This window comes from Sinohyriopsis cumingii, chromosome 16 (assembly GCF_028554795.1).
Source record: "Sinohyriopsis cumingii isolate HCF-2022 chromosome 16, ASM2855479v2, whole genome shotgun sequence".
Lineage (NCBI taxonomy): Eukaryota > Metazoa > Mollusca > Bivalvia > Unionida > Unionidae > Sinohyriopsis > Sinohyriopsis cumingii.
The window spans coordinates 46718864-46737435 of record NC_142976.1 but is presented as its reverse complement, the minus strand read 5'-3'; the positions used below and the strand labels follow the sequence as shown (position 1 = coordinate 46737435).

The 18572-nt window shown below is 36.3% G+C and overlaps 1 protein-coding gene across 1 annotated transcript in view; it reads left to right on the top strand.

The window, feature by feature from the left end:
• Positions 1-18572, top strand: part of LOC149780353 (uncharacterized) — an 83736-nt gene that overhangs the window by 36312 nt on the left and 28852 nt on the right. Inside the window, exons 7-8 of the mRNA XM_089937247.1 lie at positions 2011-2106; positions 11186-11236. Coding sequence (XP_089793373.1) covers positions 2011-2106; positions 11186-11236 — 147 coding nt within the window. The remainder of the gene's footprint in view (positions 1-2010; positions 2107-11185; positions 11237-18572) is intronic.

Below are 18572 nucleotides of genomic sequence, written 5' to 3'. Positions count from 1 at the left end.
TCTTTGATATCCTTTATAACTGGTTTAAATAACTGTTCTGCACCTTCTGCAAATTCCACCTGAGACTCCTGACCTGCTTACAGTTGTTGCTTGACACAATCACGGACGGGGAGATATTTCTAAATTGCATCCAGTCGCTGTCGAGCTAAAGTAATCACATAAGATTTAATGGCTAGCGTTATTATTGAGATACTAAGGATTCAAATATACACACATCATCAAGAGGGGTTAAGAACAACAGTAAAAATCTAGTCGGTAAACGAGGACGCATACAATATTTGACACACAAGCATCAAGAGAAACTGAATGAAATACGCTAACGCGGTTAGGGGCCTCGGTTTAGTGTTATCGACGCTTGTGTCATTTTCGTAGGACGTTTATTTTCGCAAAAGGACTTCTCTATAAAACAATATGTTCACCTCCAAGATTTTAATGACGCATCTGGAACTCACTGGGTAGCTCTAACAAACTAATCTGACAGGTTTGGTCTTTCTCCGAGTGATGGCATCAAACAATACGTCATAAACAAACATAATAGAGTACATTACATCTCTAAATTATATATAATGTATGTGGTAATAGAAAGTGTGTGGTCCTTAAACAAAATAAATCCGGTAATACAATCAGTGGCGGATGTGCAATGCAAAGCCAGAGAGCTAGCATTCTGAAACGTGTGACGATAAAGTTGTCTTTAGTAAGTGACTAAAAATAAATGAAATATAAGTGCGAAGATGTGAACAAAGAACTGATCCTTGACTAAAATACTATAGTTGCTTATTACCAGCGTTAACAGTCCAAAGTGAAGTTGGATAATTCCAGGACATATCTATATAATTCACTTGATCAGCAGCTCGACGGCGATAATAATCCTGTTACCAGGACAGGAACCTTAGAATGCAGTTGATGCAATTCCGATGCGTCATGGTATTTGTTACCGTGATCACGTCGACACCAAACTAAGTTACGATCATGTAAAGCTTCACGAATTACGATAGATGAAACCTAGCCGAATACGAGCACTAGTATATCGAAAGCTTGTTCAAGGTATCCTTGGAGTAAAATATAAACTCTGAATTGGGATATCTGGGAAGCTTGCGTTAAGTACCAGTTGAAGGCAGAGCGTTCTGGCTCATGAGCTACACAAACCTAAAACAAATGCTTCCTCGACGAACAGTACTTGCAAACGCATTCAATGATATCTGGGCGATAGATCTCGCAGATATGCAAAACATTGCACAGAACGAAGATAACAAAATATAAGTGTTGTCAATCATTGACCTTTTTAGTAAATATGTGTTTAACGTTCCTGTTGATGATAAAACTGGAGCTACTGTATCAAATGCGTTACAAGATATTATAGCTGTTGCAACGCGAAAACCAAATATGATATGGACCGACCATGGATCAGAGTTTTCAAACAAGCAATCTGAGTAGTTTCTCAGACAGAACAACGTAAAATATATGTCATTGATAACAAACAAAAACGTGTTGTCGAATGCGTTAATCGTACTATAAAAGAAAATATGTACAAGCAGCTTACAGGAAAAAAACGGACATCTACGTGGGTGATCTGCCTACAATAATATCAGATAACAAAAAATTAAACGCACAAAAATTAGATAGTCACCAAATGAAATAAACTAGTTTAAACATAATACATTTAATGGTTTAATTTCTGTAGAAACGGTCATGCAAAGTTTTGCAAACATAACTGTTTTTCTATTTTATTTGTTTGTGTTGTCTGTGTTTTATATTTGTCTTTAAAAAGACTCCTTATGAGTCGAAAGCGCTTGGCTAAATAGATGCTAGTCCTGCACTGATCGTTGTCAGTTTATTGCATTTATTTTAACCAATCCCTGACACACGTGATCCACTGTTGGATCCACTGCAATTTTATTCGCCATATGATATATATATATATATATATATATATATATATATATATATATATATATATATATATATATATATATATATATATATATATATATATATATATACACATTGTAGGTATTTACAGCTAGATTCATGGTGGTATCCGAAGGACGAACTTTTAGCAGTTACAACATGGACACCAATGGAGTCTGTTTTTCCCAGAGGGATCGGGTAACGTTTAAATATATATTCAGAAAATGAATATGCCAATTGCTTAGTGATAACGAATGCACGTAATAGTTCTGATTTAATTCATGCTTGACATATTTTATGCACCTTGATCTTAGCCAGAAGACGCGTTTTAATGATATTTGTTAATCATTGGACACATGCATGGTCAAATGTATGCACAATTAAATTGACAAATATAGAGACACTTGTATGAATACATTTATGGACAGACACATTCGCAAATCTACTGACACATGCATTGATAATTATATGGATAAATGTACAGACACCTGTAAGTATAAATGGACGGACAAGTCTATGGAACAACGTACAGACGCATGTATAAACAAATGTGTGGACACGCCCATGGACAAATGTATTGACACTTGTATAAACAAATGTATGAACACGTTTATGGACAAATGTATGGACATGTCTATCGACAAATGTACGGACACGACTTTTGACCAATGTATGGACACATTTATGGACAAATGTCTGGACGCATGTATGGACGAATTTAGTGACACGTCTATGGACAAATATACGGACACATGGATATATAAAGGTATGGGCACGTTTATGAACAAATGTACGGATACGTATATTGCCAAATCTATCGACACGTCTATAGACAAATGTATCGATATGTCTATGGATTAATGTACGGAGACTTGTATATACAAATGTATGGACACGTTTATGGACAAATATATGGACACGAGTAGTTAATGGGGGCCGTTTACCGACAAAGGAAATCTCAGTCAAAAAGGTCGCGGACACTATTACGGACACGATTTATATGGACACTGGACAATCCAGTCAAAAAGCTGTTTATGGACAATGGGATTTACCATTAATATAGGGACAATAGCAATGGAATATATGAGGTTAAGTCACGGTACTGAAAAGTGGTAACAATGTAGCAAGGGGCTGACCTCAATCGGACGAAAGATCGGGGGAAAAACTCGAATGTTTTTCGGGACATACACATATATAACACATACAACATAAAGCATACATATATATATATGGATGAACATTAATATATTACATAAATAACTTTACAACTAAGAAATATTTACGCAAGAAGGAAATCTATTCGAGGCATATGAGTGGCCCTGAAAAGAGCCTTTGTTTTTTTTTAATAACATCATTCCGTTAACATAGAGGGCAACGCACAGGTCTTCTTCGCTTCCTCAATTTGCTTCTGACTTCAGGACCGTAGATGAGGACCCTTTTCAAACAGCCTCGTCTCTCCAAATAGATTATTCTTTTCCAAATACTCCGATCGTCATACATGGATAAGTCCGTACGGAACAGCATCGACGAAACAAGAGTAGATCATTCTAAGTTTGTTCATATGTTGTGACGAGAACAGGTAACGGGAATGAAAGTGAACCTCTATTTTTTATAGTGTAAGAGCCGTTCCAGTTTTTTCAACAATCCAAACACGCGTTACAAAATTCAGTCACGGGGCGGACCCTGTCTTCCAATCCGAAAAGATCTGCCTGTGACGTCACATTCCCTAGATATATGCGCTAGCGTCTGTGCGCAGTGAAAAATGCAATGCAATTTTCAAACATGACAGAAACTAAGAAGAATATGACTTGGGGTTCACCAGCTGTGGAGACGAGAGCGAAGGCATATCAGCGGCTACCAATGTCGAGACAGTCTTACTTCCAGAAGAGACCGATTTTAGTTGGGATTTAGTAGATTTTCTTTCTTCTTGGCAATAATTTGTTCCGCTACCAGTACCTTCGCCACCTTCTTCTTTCCACACGTCGAGGATTTTTGACAGAGACAGAAAGAAAATTGGAGAAATATTTATATCAGCAGAAAGAAGCAGAATAAGCTTTTCTCCTTCAACAGCAAAAACAAGAAGACGAAGTAGCAAGAAGGAAGCGATATAAAGAAGAAGCAGCAGAGAAGAAACAAGGTCTAGGAGATAAGGATTACAGTGAAAGTAAAACGGTGACGGTACTCTTAGACATTTTGGCAGAGTTAGGGAGTCTGAAACAAATGTATCAGACTTCTTTAATACAACACAAGAGAAACAACCTAAATGAGCCAAACAACTCAACCTTTTTATCATGCCTTTGATAACACCCCAAGTGATTTCTAATCATCATCAACAGGAGCCAATCCAGAAGTAGGCCATGGCCGTGGCAAGGTCGTAAGACAGTTAAGGAGGATTACGTCCCGTTCCTGAATTTGTTATTTTATTAAAAGGTAACACCCAACGGTCCTTTTCAGGGCCACCCAGTTCTTCCAAAAAGAAATAGTATTTATTTTGCCAACATCAAATAAAACTCAAAATCCCTTTTTTGCCCATGATGTACGTGTTTGAGTGAGTGCGTGAGTGTAGGTTCTTTTCCTGAAAAATGGAAACCATGAGATTAGTTTTCTATGCTGGTAAAAAGTTTACAAACCAATTCGGAACACTTTGGAAAGTCCATAGACTTCTTTTCTGAAGTTTTGGTTCACTCTCTCTGTTTTTTGTTGAATGTCTTCACTTTCGCGAGTGTTCCTCCTCTCCATCCTTACTTACTCCTCGGCTTCTTTTCTTCTATTTTTTTCTACTGCTTGAAGTGACTGGGTGAAATGAATAATGGAAGGGAAAACGTTAACCCTCTATATATAGACTGGTCTGACATAAATATATAAGGGACCATGGCGTTCAAAATGTAGTCATTTTGACGTTTTGCAGTCACGATGAAACGATCGCATCATTTCGTAAAGACAGGAGAAGAAAGTAAGAGGCAGAAAGGAGATTTATCGCATCGCACAGTAGCTAAAATCGTAGCACAAATCCATGCGAGTAATATTGAAAATGACATAAATGAGCCAGAATCTAGACCCATAGAGTATACACACAATCATAGTTCACCACCATTAGTAAACTCCTAACGTAATATAACATTCGAGAGACCGAAAAGTGCTCCTGCAGAAAATATAGAATTACGGCCTACACGAACCATGTGAAGTTTTAAGATTTCATGTCCGACGTACCATTAGAGGAAGCAGAACATTTTATCAGCGAGGTGTGGGATTCCTTGTTAACCACATTTAAACGATAATGTGAAACCAACGAAGACGATGGCTTGATACTTTCCATTCATCACGATAGTCTGAAGTCCCCAGTTTGGATCGAGTTTAGCAGCCCTGCAGAACTGTCACCTTCCAAAGTCGTCGACAAGATTCAACACTTGCAACAATCCAACGGCAAGTTTCACATTACGGATGGAAAAGCGACACTGTTCAAAGGACAGGACACTAAAAGGTGTTATTGGTAGACGAACTTCGCAGCACCAAAATGGTCTCCTCCGAATTAACAATCCTTAAGACAAAATCTGTTTAGCCCATGCCATCGTGGTTGGACGAACGTCAGCCGACAAGAACGACAAGGTAGTATGGAAACGAGCTTGGCAATCAATTAAAAAATCTAACCAAGCCAAGCAACGACGAGAAGCAAAACTCCTGTCACAGCACGCGGAGTTATCCAAAGACACACATTATGGTATTCCTGAAATGCCAAATTTGTAAGACGTCTTAACTCCACGCTACACCTTGAAATTACACCATCAAAAAGTGCGTGGACCTCTGATTTTTCGAGGCAAATATTTCAAAGACGGAAAATAAATTCACGTCTATCATCACGATGAACATTTTGATGCCATTACCAGTATCGCTCCATACCTGGGATACAGTTATATATGTGAGAAATATGACTATCGCCAAAATAATCGAGAGCAACACAAGTATTGTGGATCGAAGTGTGGGAGATGCTTGGTCTCTCACACCTGTCTGGACGAAAGACAAAAACGAGTGCATTGCCATGCTTGTCAGCGCACATATGTCGGCCCTGCTTGTTACCAACAACATCTGAAGAAGCAAGATTCACAGCAGAAAAGAGGTTGTCAACTCTTGAGATTTAGCCCTATATGTGGACAAGGCATACATACCAATAGTGTCAAGACACACGTATCTTCAGAAAAAAAAATGATGTCACCTTTGTTACCAAATTATAGACTACATTCAAAAATTAGGTTCCAGACATCAAGAGGCATTTCGCCCATGTTGTTAGGGCCCTTGCTGAAAGGAATATTGGGAATAGTGCTGAAAAGACTCTTGGGAGCAAGATAAAAGGACCAAGAATATAACAGGGACCTTTTCGGACGTGACGATTGAAATCCAAGGGAAGGACGAAAACTGGTTTTAGTGCCTTACAAACGATGGATGAAATACCATCGTTGGCAAAAAAAACGTACCCTGCATTAGACCCAAAATCCTCATTTGACCGAGATGTCCCAATTACAAAACAAATTGCAGTCGTTGATGTATCGAAACGATTTGTCTGAAACTGAAAAGTTGAAAAAGTACGGTCAAATATTGCAACAACTGCAACTCTTTCTCCAGAAAGCTATAGACGAACCAGCTCTGCTAACTCTTAAAGATTTTAAGACCCTGATAAAGAGACCATCACCTCAGTGGTAAAGAACAGGTACGAGAAGTCTTTCAAACACCGTAAGTAGCTCCCATTCCTAATAAGCCGCGTTCTTGTTGACCCATTCCCCTACTCCCAACGAGAAGAACTTAAAACGTGGTCTACAAATGATGATGTCCACTCCTCCTGCGACAGAAGTCAAAAACAAAGAAAGGAAACCAGAAGTGAGAAAAGAAAAGAAGACCAAAGCCATCCCATTACCATCTCCACCACCGCCACTACTATCGACTTCTATTCATGTGGCACATCGGACACGTAATAACATTTCCAAAACACCATTTCGCCCCATCCAAAGTACTATCAGCGAAGAGAGGGCGACTTTTTAAATATGGAGGAGGTGTTAGCTAGCCTTTAGCGATCCATCCCATTCTACAAGCTGCGGTAAGTTCAGAAATTGTTTCGTGCTGCCAAAACGTCTGAAAAGTCTCCGTTTACCTCAAGTGCAAAGATGTTTACAAGAACAATCCATATACACTTTCCACAAACCCATTCGACGAATATTTTCCAGACGTCGCACCCGGGAGGATGTCATTGATCATCAATGGCAAGCTGATTTAGCCGATGACTCTCAAAAGGCCACCTATAATCATGGATACAAATACATGTTTTGGTGTCCTTGACGCCTTTTCAAATTTGCCTGTGTCTTGCCATTTACTTCGAAATCGAGCAGTGAATTAGTGCGAGCCCTCACACTGGTGTTGAAACAAAGTGGTCATCACCCTCTTCGATGGCAAACCACAAAGGAACCGAATTTCTGAACCAAGCTTTCAAAATGAACTACAATAACATGACATTTATTTTTTCACCACCGAGAATCCCAAAACAAAATCCAGCATCGTGGAACGGTTTCAATGCAACTTGATAGAACGCATGTCGAAATGTTTTCCGCCTAAACACTCATGTACATCCACGTCTTGCAACACTTGGTTCAAGCATACAATCAGTCTTATCATCGAAGGATCGGACGTGCCCACATGAAGTGACTCACTACAAAAAAGTGGCCGTTTTTGAGAGCCTGTTTAGTAAACCACTGACAGTTCCGTCCCCAAGAAAGTTGGAGTGTTGTCTGAATGAGATTCGGTGCGCATTGGCCGAACCAAACGCACTTTCGACAAAGGTTACTTACCCGGCTTGACCACCAAATTGTTTCGTGTCACTGGACGTGCGCATGGTCGTCATCCTACTGTCTATAAAGTGGAAGACATGAACAGGAAAGTGTTACAAGGAACGTTGCAGGAATTACAGCGCGTAACCAACAAAGAAGGCGAATTGTACGACATAGAAAACATTCTCGAACGTAGAACCCAAAAAGTGAGATAACGCCGTGTCAAAAAAGTAAAAGTGCGTTGGAAACTATATCATCTCAGTTATGATTCTTGAATCGACGCTTCGCAAGTCATTGACTATAAAAAGAAGAGACCAGCATGCTCTCCACACAGCCTCAGCTACCGCTACCACCGAGGTGACCACTCCTTCGCCGAGTTCTTTTCTGCAAGAGATACAAAATTATCCCTTCTGGGTGTGGTGTGTAGAACGTGTGCCTAAAAGGAGAATCGTATTCTTCTGCTAAGTGTTTGTGGTGTATTGTGTTATCGGTGCTGAAATTGCCAATTTGAGTTTGCAACAATGAGACAAACAATTGTGGACCATCTTACTAAGCAGTTGCTTTGGTCACCTTCTTCCCGATCCTTCCTGAGATACTCATCAAACAAGAAAAACGGAAGCCTTGTGTTCAACGTCAATCACCACCCCAAACAACAACAACAACAACAACAACAACCATAATAATTATAATTTAGACACCCATCTGACTTCGAGTGACTCATCGGACAGTAGTAGAACTCAGGAATTATGAACAACAATAACGAATTTACTTAACATGACCCAGTGACAGTTCCGTGGAGGTGTTTCCCAACAATATATTGTGCTGGTTCACGTTCACACTACCTCGGGCCATCCAATTAGATCACGAAGCATATTGGGAAGTGGCTTTTTAAATTTTTACATAAGACAAATATCACATTTTATGTTTAAATTCTTGTATGAAATATCTATAAAAGGAGATCTGGGACAAAATATTCATTCACCAAAGGGAAAGTCACGGTGAAACTCATTTTCGAAAACGATTTTCTAACGACTCGTAAGTAATCCATCCAGTGTGCCGAAGCGTCGCTTGAGAGCAAGGACATGTTTAGGCGAAATGCTGAAATCGGCCTTTTGCTCGGTAACTCCTATTTGAAAGTGATGGTGACACGAGGATTGCACGCTTTTCAAGATGCTGCGTTGACGCACTGCAAAGCATTTCTCCAAAATGTCATCATCGACAAGCAAAAGCCCTAAAGACGCTTTCTTTAGAACAGACACAAATGTCTTGCTTCAAACGGGCAAAGGCATTTTAGATCGACAAGAAGCTCCAATAAATGCCCTGGACGCTATTGAGTCAGGCATTCCTGCTTACATGACGCCTAGGGAAGGACAAGGCAGAAAGAGACGAAGAAAACACCTCTTCAGTGGACTTCACACTCATAAAGCTTAAAAGTCCAAGAAAAGAGGAACCGTCCGAGCCTTAGACGTTTTTGATTATTAAAAAATGTATCACAGAGAGACAAAAATAAAGAAAGAAAATGATGCAGCGAACATTGGGCCTGTTCCAAATCGGAACTGGATCTGTTTGCCATGCCACCCATTATGACGACGATGCAAGAATCCCAATGGGTCGAGTTTTATCATGTGTCCTCTTTCCCGGATTCAGGTCCCATCGAGTTTGAAATCAAAGGACAACCCGAAGATTACGTAGATCTGAATATAATTTAATTATATTTGAAAGTGAAAGTAATCCACATATCCGATGACGATCAGAATCTCAAAGCCGACGATAAGGTATCACCCGTCAAAAATTGCATACATTCGTTGCTCCGTGGAGTGGATTTGTACTTGAATAACAAACTGATCAGCAGTATTATGGTTACGTACCCCTATCGAGCTTACCTGGAAAATCTCTTGAAGTACCTGGAAATTTCTTTCCTGCTCTTTGGTCCGACTGAGGTCAGCTCGTTGTCACATTGATACCAATCTTCAGTACTGTGACGTCACCTCTTCTGTTCCATTCATATTGTCCCTATATTAATGACAAGTCACATTGTCCGTAAACAGCTCCATGACATTCTTAACTGGATTTTCCCTTCTCCATATAAATCTTGTCCGTAAACGTACCCATGCCCTTTTTGACTGGGATTTTCATTGTGAGTAAACCCCATTAACTACTGACACGTCTATGTACCAATGTATGGAGACACACACACACATACATATGTACATATATAGACCAACCTATGTACTCGCGTATATACAAATGTATGGACACGTATATGGACAAAAGCAGGGACAATTCTAAGAAAAAATGTATGGATACGTGCATATATAAATTTATGGACACTTCTATATCAAATGTAAGGACATGGTAATGGACAAATGTATGTGAACGTCTATGGATTTTGACTTCTAAATTTAAAGGTTTCATTCCTGTAGAAATAGACATGTAACGTTTTGCAAACGCGACGATTTTTCTGTTTGATTTATTTGTCTTTTCTATGTTCTGTATTTACCTTTGAAATAGACTCATTACGAGTCGAACAAGCTCTGGCCAGTTAGATGCTAGACATGTTTATTCAGTTGCAAACTTATTGCATATTGATGGCTATGACGAGGTATGGAGGGACATTACAGATTTGTGTGCAGTCGAACAAACTTGCTTCTACACAAATTTAGCAATAGTTCCTTGAATATACAAATTGAATTATTCAAAGCGTATTGCTGCACAATGTATTGTGCTACTCTGTGGACAAACTTGAGTGAATGTAACATTCATTTAAATTCTCGTTTATTAAGTAGATGGGACGAATTACTCTTTAAATGTGCTGTATAATTAAATTTTTACGTAAGACAAATATCACATTTTATGTTTAAATTCTTGTATGATATATCTATATATTAATTTAGATGTACTGAATATGTAGACGGAAATAAAGAATTAATATATTGTCTTATCTTATACATTGCATGCGACGGTAGGTTACTTCAGACAGGTAAACAGTGCATTGTACTGCGAATACGTATATAAATTAGTTAAATTTGCATGCATCTCATGAATTAGTTAAATTTGCATGCATTTCATGAATTAGTTGAATTAGCTTGCATTTCATGAATTAGTTAAATTTGCATGCATTTCATGAATTAGTTAAATTTGCATGCATTTCATGAATTAGATGATTTCTCTTTTAAAATCTGCGTTGATACGAAGGCAGTTTTTACTGTGCTAGAACTAATTTCTTGGTAATGTTCCGTATCATTAAGGTTCCGAAGTGTTCTCTACATTAATATACACAAAGAACAATATTCCTTGGAACATCTGGTGGGTTTATCCTAATTTAGTATCGCCTTCTTTTTTGGGGACATGGATATAACTGTCATACATGCAGATATTTTTTTAATAAAATTTTTAAATCGTATCGTAAGATTGATAGATGAGTATTTATTAAAACACACTAATAATTGGATATATTTTAATTTCAGTTATCTGCAATCAGAAACGAAATGGCCGATAGTTGCTCATAACAGATACTGGTAATCATATAATTATCTATATATAATTTAATAGTCTACTGTTATAGTTACAACTGACTAGTCTAATGTTATATTTAAGATTGGATGGTCTGATATTACGTTTATAATTTAATAGTTTGTTATTAGGTTTATAATTGAAACATAGGTTGCTATATTTTTACTTGAATAGTCTATCCTTATATTTATAATTGAAACGTGTATTGTTTTATTTACAACTGAATGGACTATTACTATACTATACGTCAGTAGTCTTCTATATATCGATAATAGAAAAGGTCATACTTGTACTGTTATTTCTAACAGTTATGATTGCATAGTCAATTATTACATTTAAAATATCAGTCTATTGTTATGTTTTATCTTCGGATGTACAAAACTTGTGGTGGATATTTATTTTGTTTAAATCGGGTAGCTATAGCTTTATCTTTATTTCCAAAACAATCAATTCTGTTCGATTTAAAAGAGAGTCGCTTACTTTGCATTAGCGGTCATCTCTGTATAATGGCCCTTGTTTGATTTCCTTTAAAAATATCATATGTGTTGCGGTGAGTGTGATCAGCATAAGTATTGACAAAATGTATGTTTTCCTACATAAAACTAAGGTTTGCCTAAATCAACGTACATGGACAATATTTGTATTTGGGAGATTATTTTATTAATTGAGGTAAAACTAATACAACCTACATGATGGTGATCTATTTCCTTCACTGAGAATGAAAACTACTGACTTAGCTTATTATTTCTGTTTTGCACTCCTTCCATCCATCATATTTAAAACCACTTTGTTAGGCGATTCCTTAATCCTTTAATCCTCTAAAACGATTTCACCTTTCTAAAATTTGTTTACAAAACAACTGAGGAGACTCTGGTAGATGTGCAAAGTTGCTACTGTGTTTCCCGTCATAAAACCAATCCAGTTTTAAGTTATTTATCATCTTTAACGCAGATAATTATTCCAAATTTATAAAATTATGTTTAACGAATGAACCATCAACATATTCTGAAGTATGTCCCGTCTCACCTGTTTTGCTGGGATATATATAATTCATAAACTTTCATTAGACAATCAGTTAGATGAGTGGTCATTACAACAACTATTTACTATTTATGAATACTATTGATAAAGGTAAATTAACACATGACGTTTTATGTCCATTCCTGCAAGTGTCATATAAATTAAGCTGCATGTAAATATTGAAAATGAAAATGTTCTATGCACTATGAAAAGCAGATGCACAAACCACTGAATTTCATAATTATGCCTACATCAGTGTCAGAAAAAAACATAAACAAATACAAATGTGACATTACTAGATCGTGAAATTTATGCAGTTGGAACATGATTTGCCTTATATTGGATAAAAGTATCCGAAATAATTAATCAATAAAGTTTTGAGACTGTAACAAAGACATTGTCAGAGAAGCCGAGGAAACCCAAGAACATAACGTATTCACTGAAGTGTGAAAAGTAGATAACGGTGACCAGCCTTTGTCTGTGGTGTACATACTATGCACCCTCTGTAGAACACATTAGTACATTTCATAACTATGCATAAAATAATGTCAAAGAATCTGTGACAAATCTAAACAATGTAACGCTGACGTCTTTGTTGAACACAGTGAGGAAAAATGACGCAAAATATACCGTCACAATTATTATGCATCCTAGATGATTTTGAGCGATGTTATCTGCTGGTAATTCGGTTTTATCTGTAAGGTTATTAGGGAATCCATGTAGTATTTTATCTAAAAGGTAATTAGGGAATCCATGTAGTATTATATCTAAAAGGTAATTAGGGAATCCATGTAGTATTTTATCTGTAGGGTTATTAGGGAATCCATGTGGTATTTTATCTGTAAGGTTATTAGGGAATCCATGTAGTATTTTATCTAAAAGGCTATTAGGGAATCCATGTAGTATTTTATCTGTAAGGTTATTAGGGAATCCATGTAGTATTTTATCTGTAAGGTTATTAGGGAATCCATGTAGTATTTTATCTGTAAGGTTATTAGGGAATCCATGTAGTATTTTATCTGTAAGGTTATTAGGGAATCCATGTAGTATTTTATCTGTAAGGTTATTAGGGAATCCATGTAGTATTTTATCTGTAAGGTTATTAGGGAATCCATGTAGTATTTTATCTGTAAGGTTATTAGGGAATCCATGTAGTATTTTATCTGTAAGGTTATTAGGGAATCCATGTAGTATTTTATCTAAAAGGTTATTAGGGAATCCATGTAGTATTTTATCTGTAAGGTTATTAGGGAATTCATGTAGTATTTTATCTGTAAGATTATTAGGGAATCCATGTAGTATTTTATCTGTAAGGTTATTAGGGAATCCATGTAGTATTTTATCTGTAAGGTTATTAGGGAATCCATGTAGTATTTTATCTGTAAGGTTATTAGGGAATCCATGTAGTATTTTATCTGTAAGGTTATTAGGGAATCCATGTAGTATTTTATCTGTAAGGTTATTAGGGAATCCATGCAGTATTTTATCTGTAAGGTTATTAGGGAATCCATGCAGTATTTTATCTGTAAGGTTATTAGGGAATCCATGCAGTATTTTATCTGTAAGGTTATTAGGGAATCCATGTAGTATTTTATCTGTAAGGTTATTAGGGAATCCATGTAGTATTTTATCTGTAAGGTTATTAGGGAATCCATGTAGTATTTTATCTGTAAGGTTATTAGGGAATCCATGTAGTATTTTATCTGTAAGGTTATTAGGGAATCCATGTAGTATTTTATCTGTAAGGTTATTAGGGAATCCATGTAGTATTTTATCTGTAAGGTTATTAGGGAATTCATGTAGTATTTTATCTGTAAGGTTATTGGGGAATCCATGTAGTATTTTATCTGTAAGGTTATTAGGGAATCCATGTAGTATTTTATCTGTAAGGTTATTAGGGAATCCATGTAGTATTTTATCTGTAAGGTTATTAGGGAATCCATGTAGTATTTTATCTGTAAGGTTATTAGGGAATCCATGTAGTATTTTATCTGTAAGGTTATTAGGGAATCCATGTAGTATTTTATCTGTAAGGTTATTAGGGAATCCATGTAGCATTTTATCTGTAAGGTTATTAGGGAATCCATGTAGTATTTTATCTGTAAGGTTATTAGGGAATCCATGTAGTATTTTATCTGTAAGGTTATTAGGGAATCCATGTAGCATTTTATCTGTAAGGTTATTAGGGAATCCATGTAGCATTTTATCTGTAAGGTTATTAGGGAATCCATGTAGCATTTTATCTGTAAGGTTATTAGGGAATCCATGTAGCATTTTATCTGTAAGGTTATTAGGGAATTCATGTAGTATTTTATCTGTAAGGTTATTAGGGAATCCATGTAGCATTTTATCTGTAAGGTTATTAGGGAATCCATGTAGCATTTTATCTGTAAGGTTATTAGGGAATCCATGTAGCATTTTATCTGTAAGGTTATTAGGGAATCCATGTAGTATTTTATCTGTAAGGTTATTAGGGAATTCATGTAGTATTTTATCTAAAAGGTTATTAGGGAATCCATGTAGTATTTTATCTAAAAGGTAATTAGGGAATCCATGTAGTATTTTATCTAAAAGGTAATTAGGGAATCCATGTAATATTTGATCTAAAAGGTAATTAGGGAATCCATGTAGTATTCTATCTGTAAGGTTATTAGGGAATTCATGTAGTATTTTATCTAAAAGGTTATTAGGGAATTCATGTAGTATTCTAGGCGTGATTAAACTAAAATACGTTAATGATGAGGGCCACAGTATTTGCTACATAATAACTATGTGTATGTGACAAAGCTAAATGTTAGATATCGTTAATGAAAATATATAAGAAATAGCTTTTATGGTTCTCATTTATGGTTAGCATTTACCATGATCTTACTAAAATTAGCATTTACAAGGCTGACATTAGAAACAGCGTTTACAATGCTCATAATAGAATTAGAATTTACCATGCTTACATTAGAATTATATTTACCATTCTCATATTAAATAAGCATTTACAGCGCTCACAATATAATTGGAATGTACCATGATCTTGTTAGGTTTACCATTCACAAAGTTCACAATATAATTAGCACTTACTATGCTCTTACTAAATAAGCATTTACGATTTTCACAAGAGATTTGGCATTTACCATGCACTTGTTAAATTAGCGTATATAATGCTCATACAAAATTAGCATTTACCAGGCCCTTATTAAATTAGCATTTACAGTGCTCACAATAGAACTAGCATTTACCAGGCCCTTATTGAATTAGCATTTACAATGCTCACAATAGAACTAGCATTTACCAGGCCCTTATTAAATAAGCATTTACAGTGCTCACAATAGAACTAGCATTTACCAGGCCCTTATTGAATTAGCATTTACAGTGCTCACAATAGAACTAGCATTTACCAGGCCCTTATCAAATTAGCATTTACAGTGCTCACAATAGAACTAGCATTTACCAGGCCCTTATTAAATTAGCATTTACAATGCTCACAATAGAACTAGCATTTACCAGGCCCTTATTAAATTAGCATTTACAGTGCTCACAATAGAACTAGCATTTACCAGGCTCTTATTAAATTAGCATTTACAGTGCTCACAATAGAACTAGCATTTACCAGGCCCTTATCAAATTAGCATTTACAGTGCTCACAATAGAACTAGCATTTACCAGGCCCTTATTAAATTAGCATTTACAATGCTCACAATAGAACTAGCATTTACCAGGCCCTTATTAAATTAGCATTTACAGTGCTCACAATAGAACTAGCATTTACCAGGCCCTTATTAAATTAGCATTTACAGTGCTCACAATAGAACTAGCATTTACCAGGCTCTTATTAAATTAGCATTTACAGTGCTCACAATAGAACTAGCATTTACCAGGCCCTTATTGAATTAGCATTTACAGTGCATACAATAGAACTAGCATTTACCAGGCCCTTATTAAATTAGCATTTACAATGCTCACAATAGAACTAGCATTTACCAGGCCCTTATTAAATTAGCATTTACAGTGCTCACAATAGAACTAGCATTTACCAGGCTCTTATCGAATTAGCATTTACAGTGCTCACAATAGAACTAGCATTTACCAGGCCCTTATTGAATTAGCATTTACAGTGCATACAATAGAACTAGCATTTACCAGGCCCTTATTGAATTAGCATTTACAGTGCTCACAATAGAACTAGCATTTACCAGGCCCTTATTAAATTAGCATTTACAGTGCTCACAATAGAACTAGCCTTTACCAGGCCCTTATTAAATAAGCATTTACAGTGCTCACAATAGAACTAGCATTTACCAGGCCCTTATTGAATTAGCATTTACAGTGCTCACAATAGAACTAGCATTTACCAGGCCCTTATTAAATTAGCATTTACAGTGCATACAATAGAACTAGCATTTACCAGGCCCTTATTGAATTAGCAATTACAGTGCTCACAATAGAACTAGCGTTTACCAGGCTCTTATCAAATTAGCATTTACAGTGCTCACAATAGAACAAGCATTTACCAGGCCCTCATTAAATTAGCATTTACAGTGCTCACAATAGAACTAGCATTTACCAGGCCCTCATTGAATTAGCATTTACAGTGCTCACAATAGAACTAGCATTTACCAGGCCCTTATTAAATTAGCATTTACAGTGCATACAATAGAACTAGCATTTACCAGGCCCATATTAAATTAGCATTTACAATGCTCACAATAGAACTAGCATTTACCAGGCCCTTATTAAATTAGCATTTACAGTGCTCACAATAGAACTAGCATTTACCAGGCCCTTATTGAATTAGCATTTACAGTGCTCACAATAGAACTAGCATTTACCAGGCCCTTATTGAATTAGCATTTACAGTGCATACAATAGAACTAGCATTTACCAGGCCCTTATTAAATTAGCATTTACAATGCTCACAATAGAACTAGCATTTACCAGGCCCTTATTAAATTAGCATTTACAGTGCTCACAATAGAACTAACATTTACCAGGCTCTTATTGAATTAGCATTTACAGTGCTCACAATAGAACTAGCATTTACCAGGCCCTTATTAAATTAGCATTTACAGTGCATACAATAGAACTAGCATTTACCAGGCCCTTATTGAATTAGCATTTACAGTGCTCACAATAGAACTAGCATTTACCAGGCCCTTATTGAATTAGCATTTACAGTGCATACAATAGAACTAGCATTTACCAGGCCCTTATCAAATTAGCATTTACAGTGCATACAATAGAACTAGCATTTACCAGGCCCTTATTAAATTAGCATTTACAGTGCATACAATAGAACTAGCATTTACCAGGCTCTTATTGAATTAGCATTTACAGTGCTCACAATAGAACTAGCATTTACCAGGCCCTTATTAAATTAGCATTTACAGTGCATACAATAGAACTAGCATTTACCAGGCCCTTATTGAATTAGCATTTACAGTGCATACAATAGAACTAGCATTTACCAGGCCCTTATTAAATTAGCATTTACAGTGCATACAATAGAACTAGCATTTACCAGGCCCTTATTGAATTAGCATTTACAGTGCTCACAATAGAACTAGCATTTACCAGGCCCTTATTAAATTAGCATTTACAGTGCATACAATAGAACTAGCATTTACCAGGCTCTTATTGAATTAGCATTTACAGTGCATACAATAGAACTAGCATTTACCAGGCCCTTATTGAATTAGCATTTACAGTGCTCACAATAGAACTAGCATTTACCAGGCCCTTATTAAATAAGCATTTACAGTGCTCACAATAGAACTAGCATTTACCAGGCCCTTATTAAATAAGCATTTACAGTGCTCACAATAGAACTAGCATTTACCAGGCCCTTATCAAATTAGCATTTACAGTGCTCACAATAGAACTAGCATTTACCAGGCCCTTATTAAATTAGCATTTACAATCTCACAAAAGAATTAGCATTTATCATGCACTTATTAAATTAGCATTTACGAAGCTCAAAGAAGTACGGATATATGGGGCAGATATATTAGATGTTCCACACCCGAGGCTTTATGATGAGGTTGCTAGTAAAGCATTTATGAGGTTATTTATTATTTAGAAGTCGTGTGTACAAAAGTGAGTATTTAAATAGTATGTTCATAAAGCTCATGTGTGTGAAGTTGTTTGCACAGTGTGTATTTAACCTAGGGTTGAGCATCTGAAATAATCTTGTGTACAGATACAAAGGTGTTTTTGTATAAAGAAGGCGTTTGTCTATAGGAGGTGTATTAGGCAACACGTTCGTATCTGCCCGTCCTTGTCTGTTATGAAATCACTAAGTGTAAAAAATAGTATAGAAGAGGAAACATA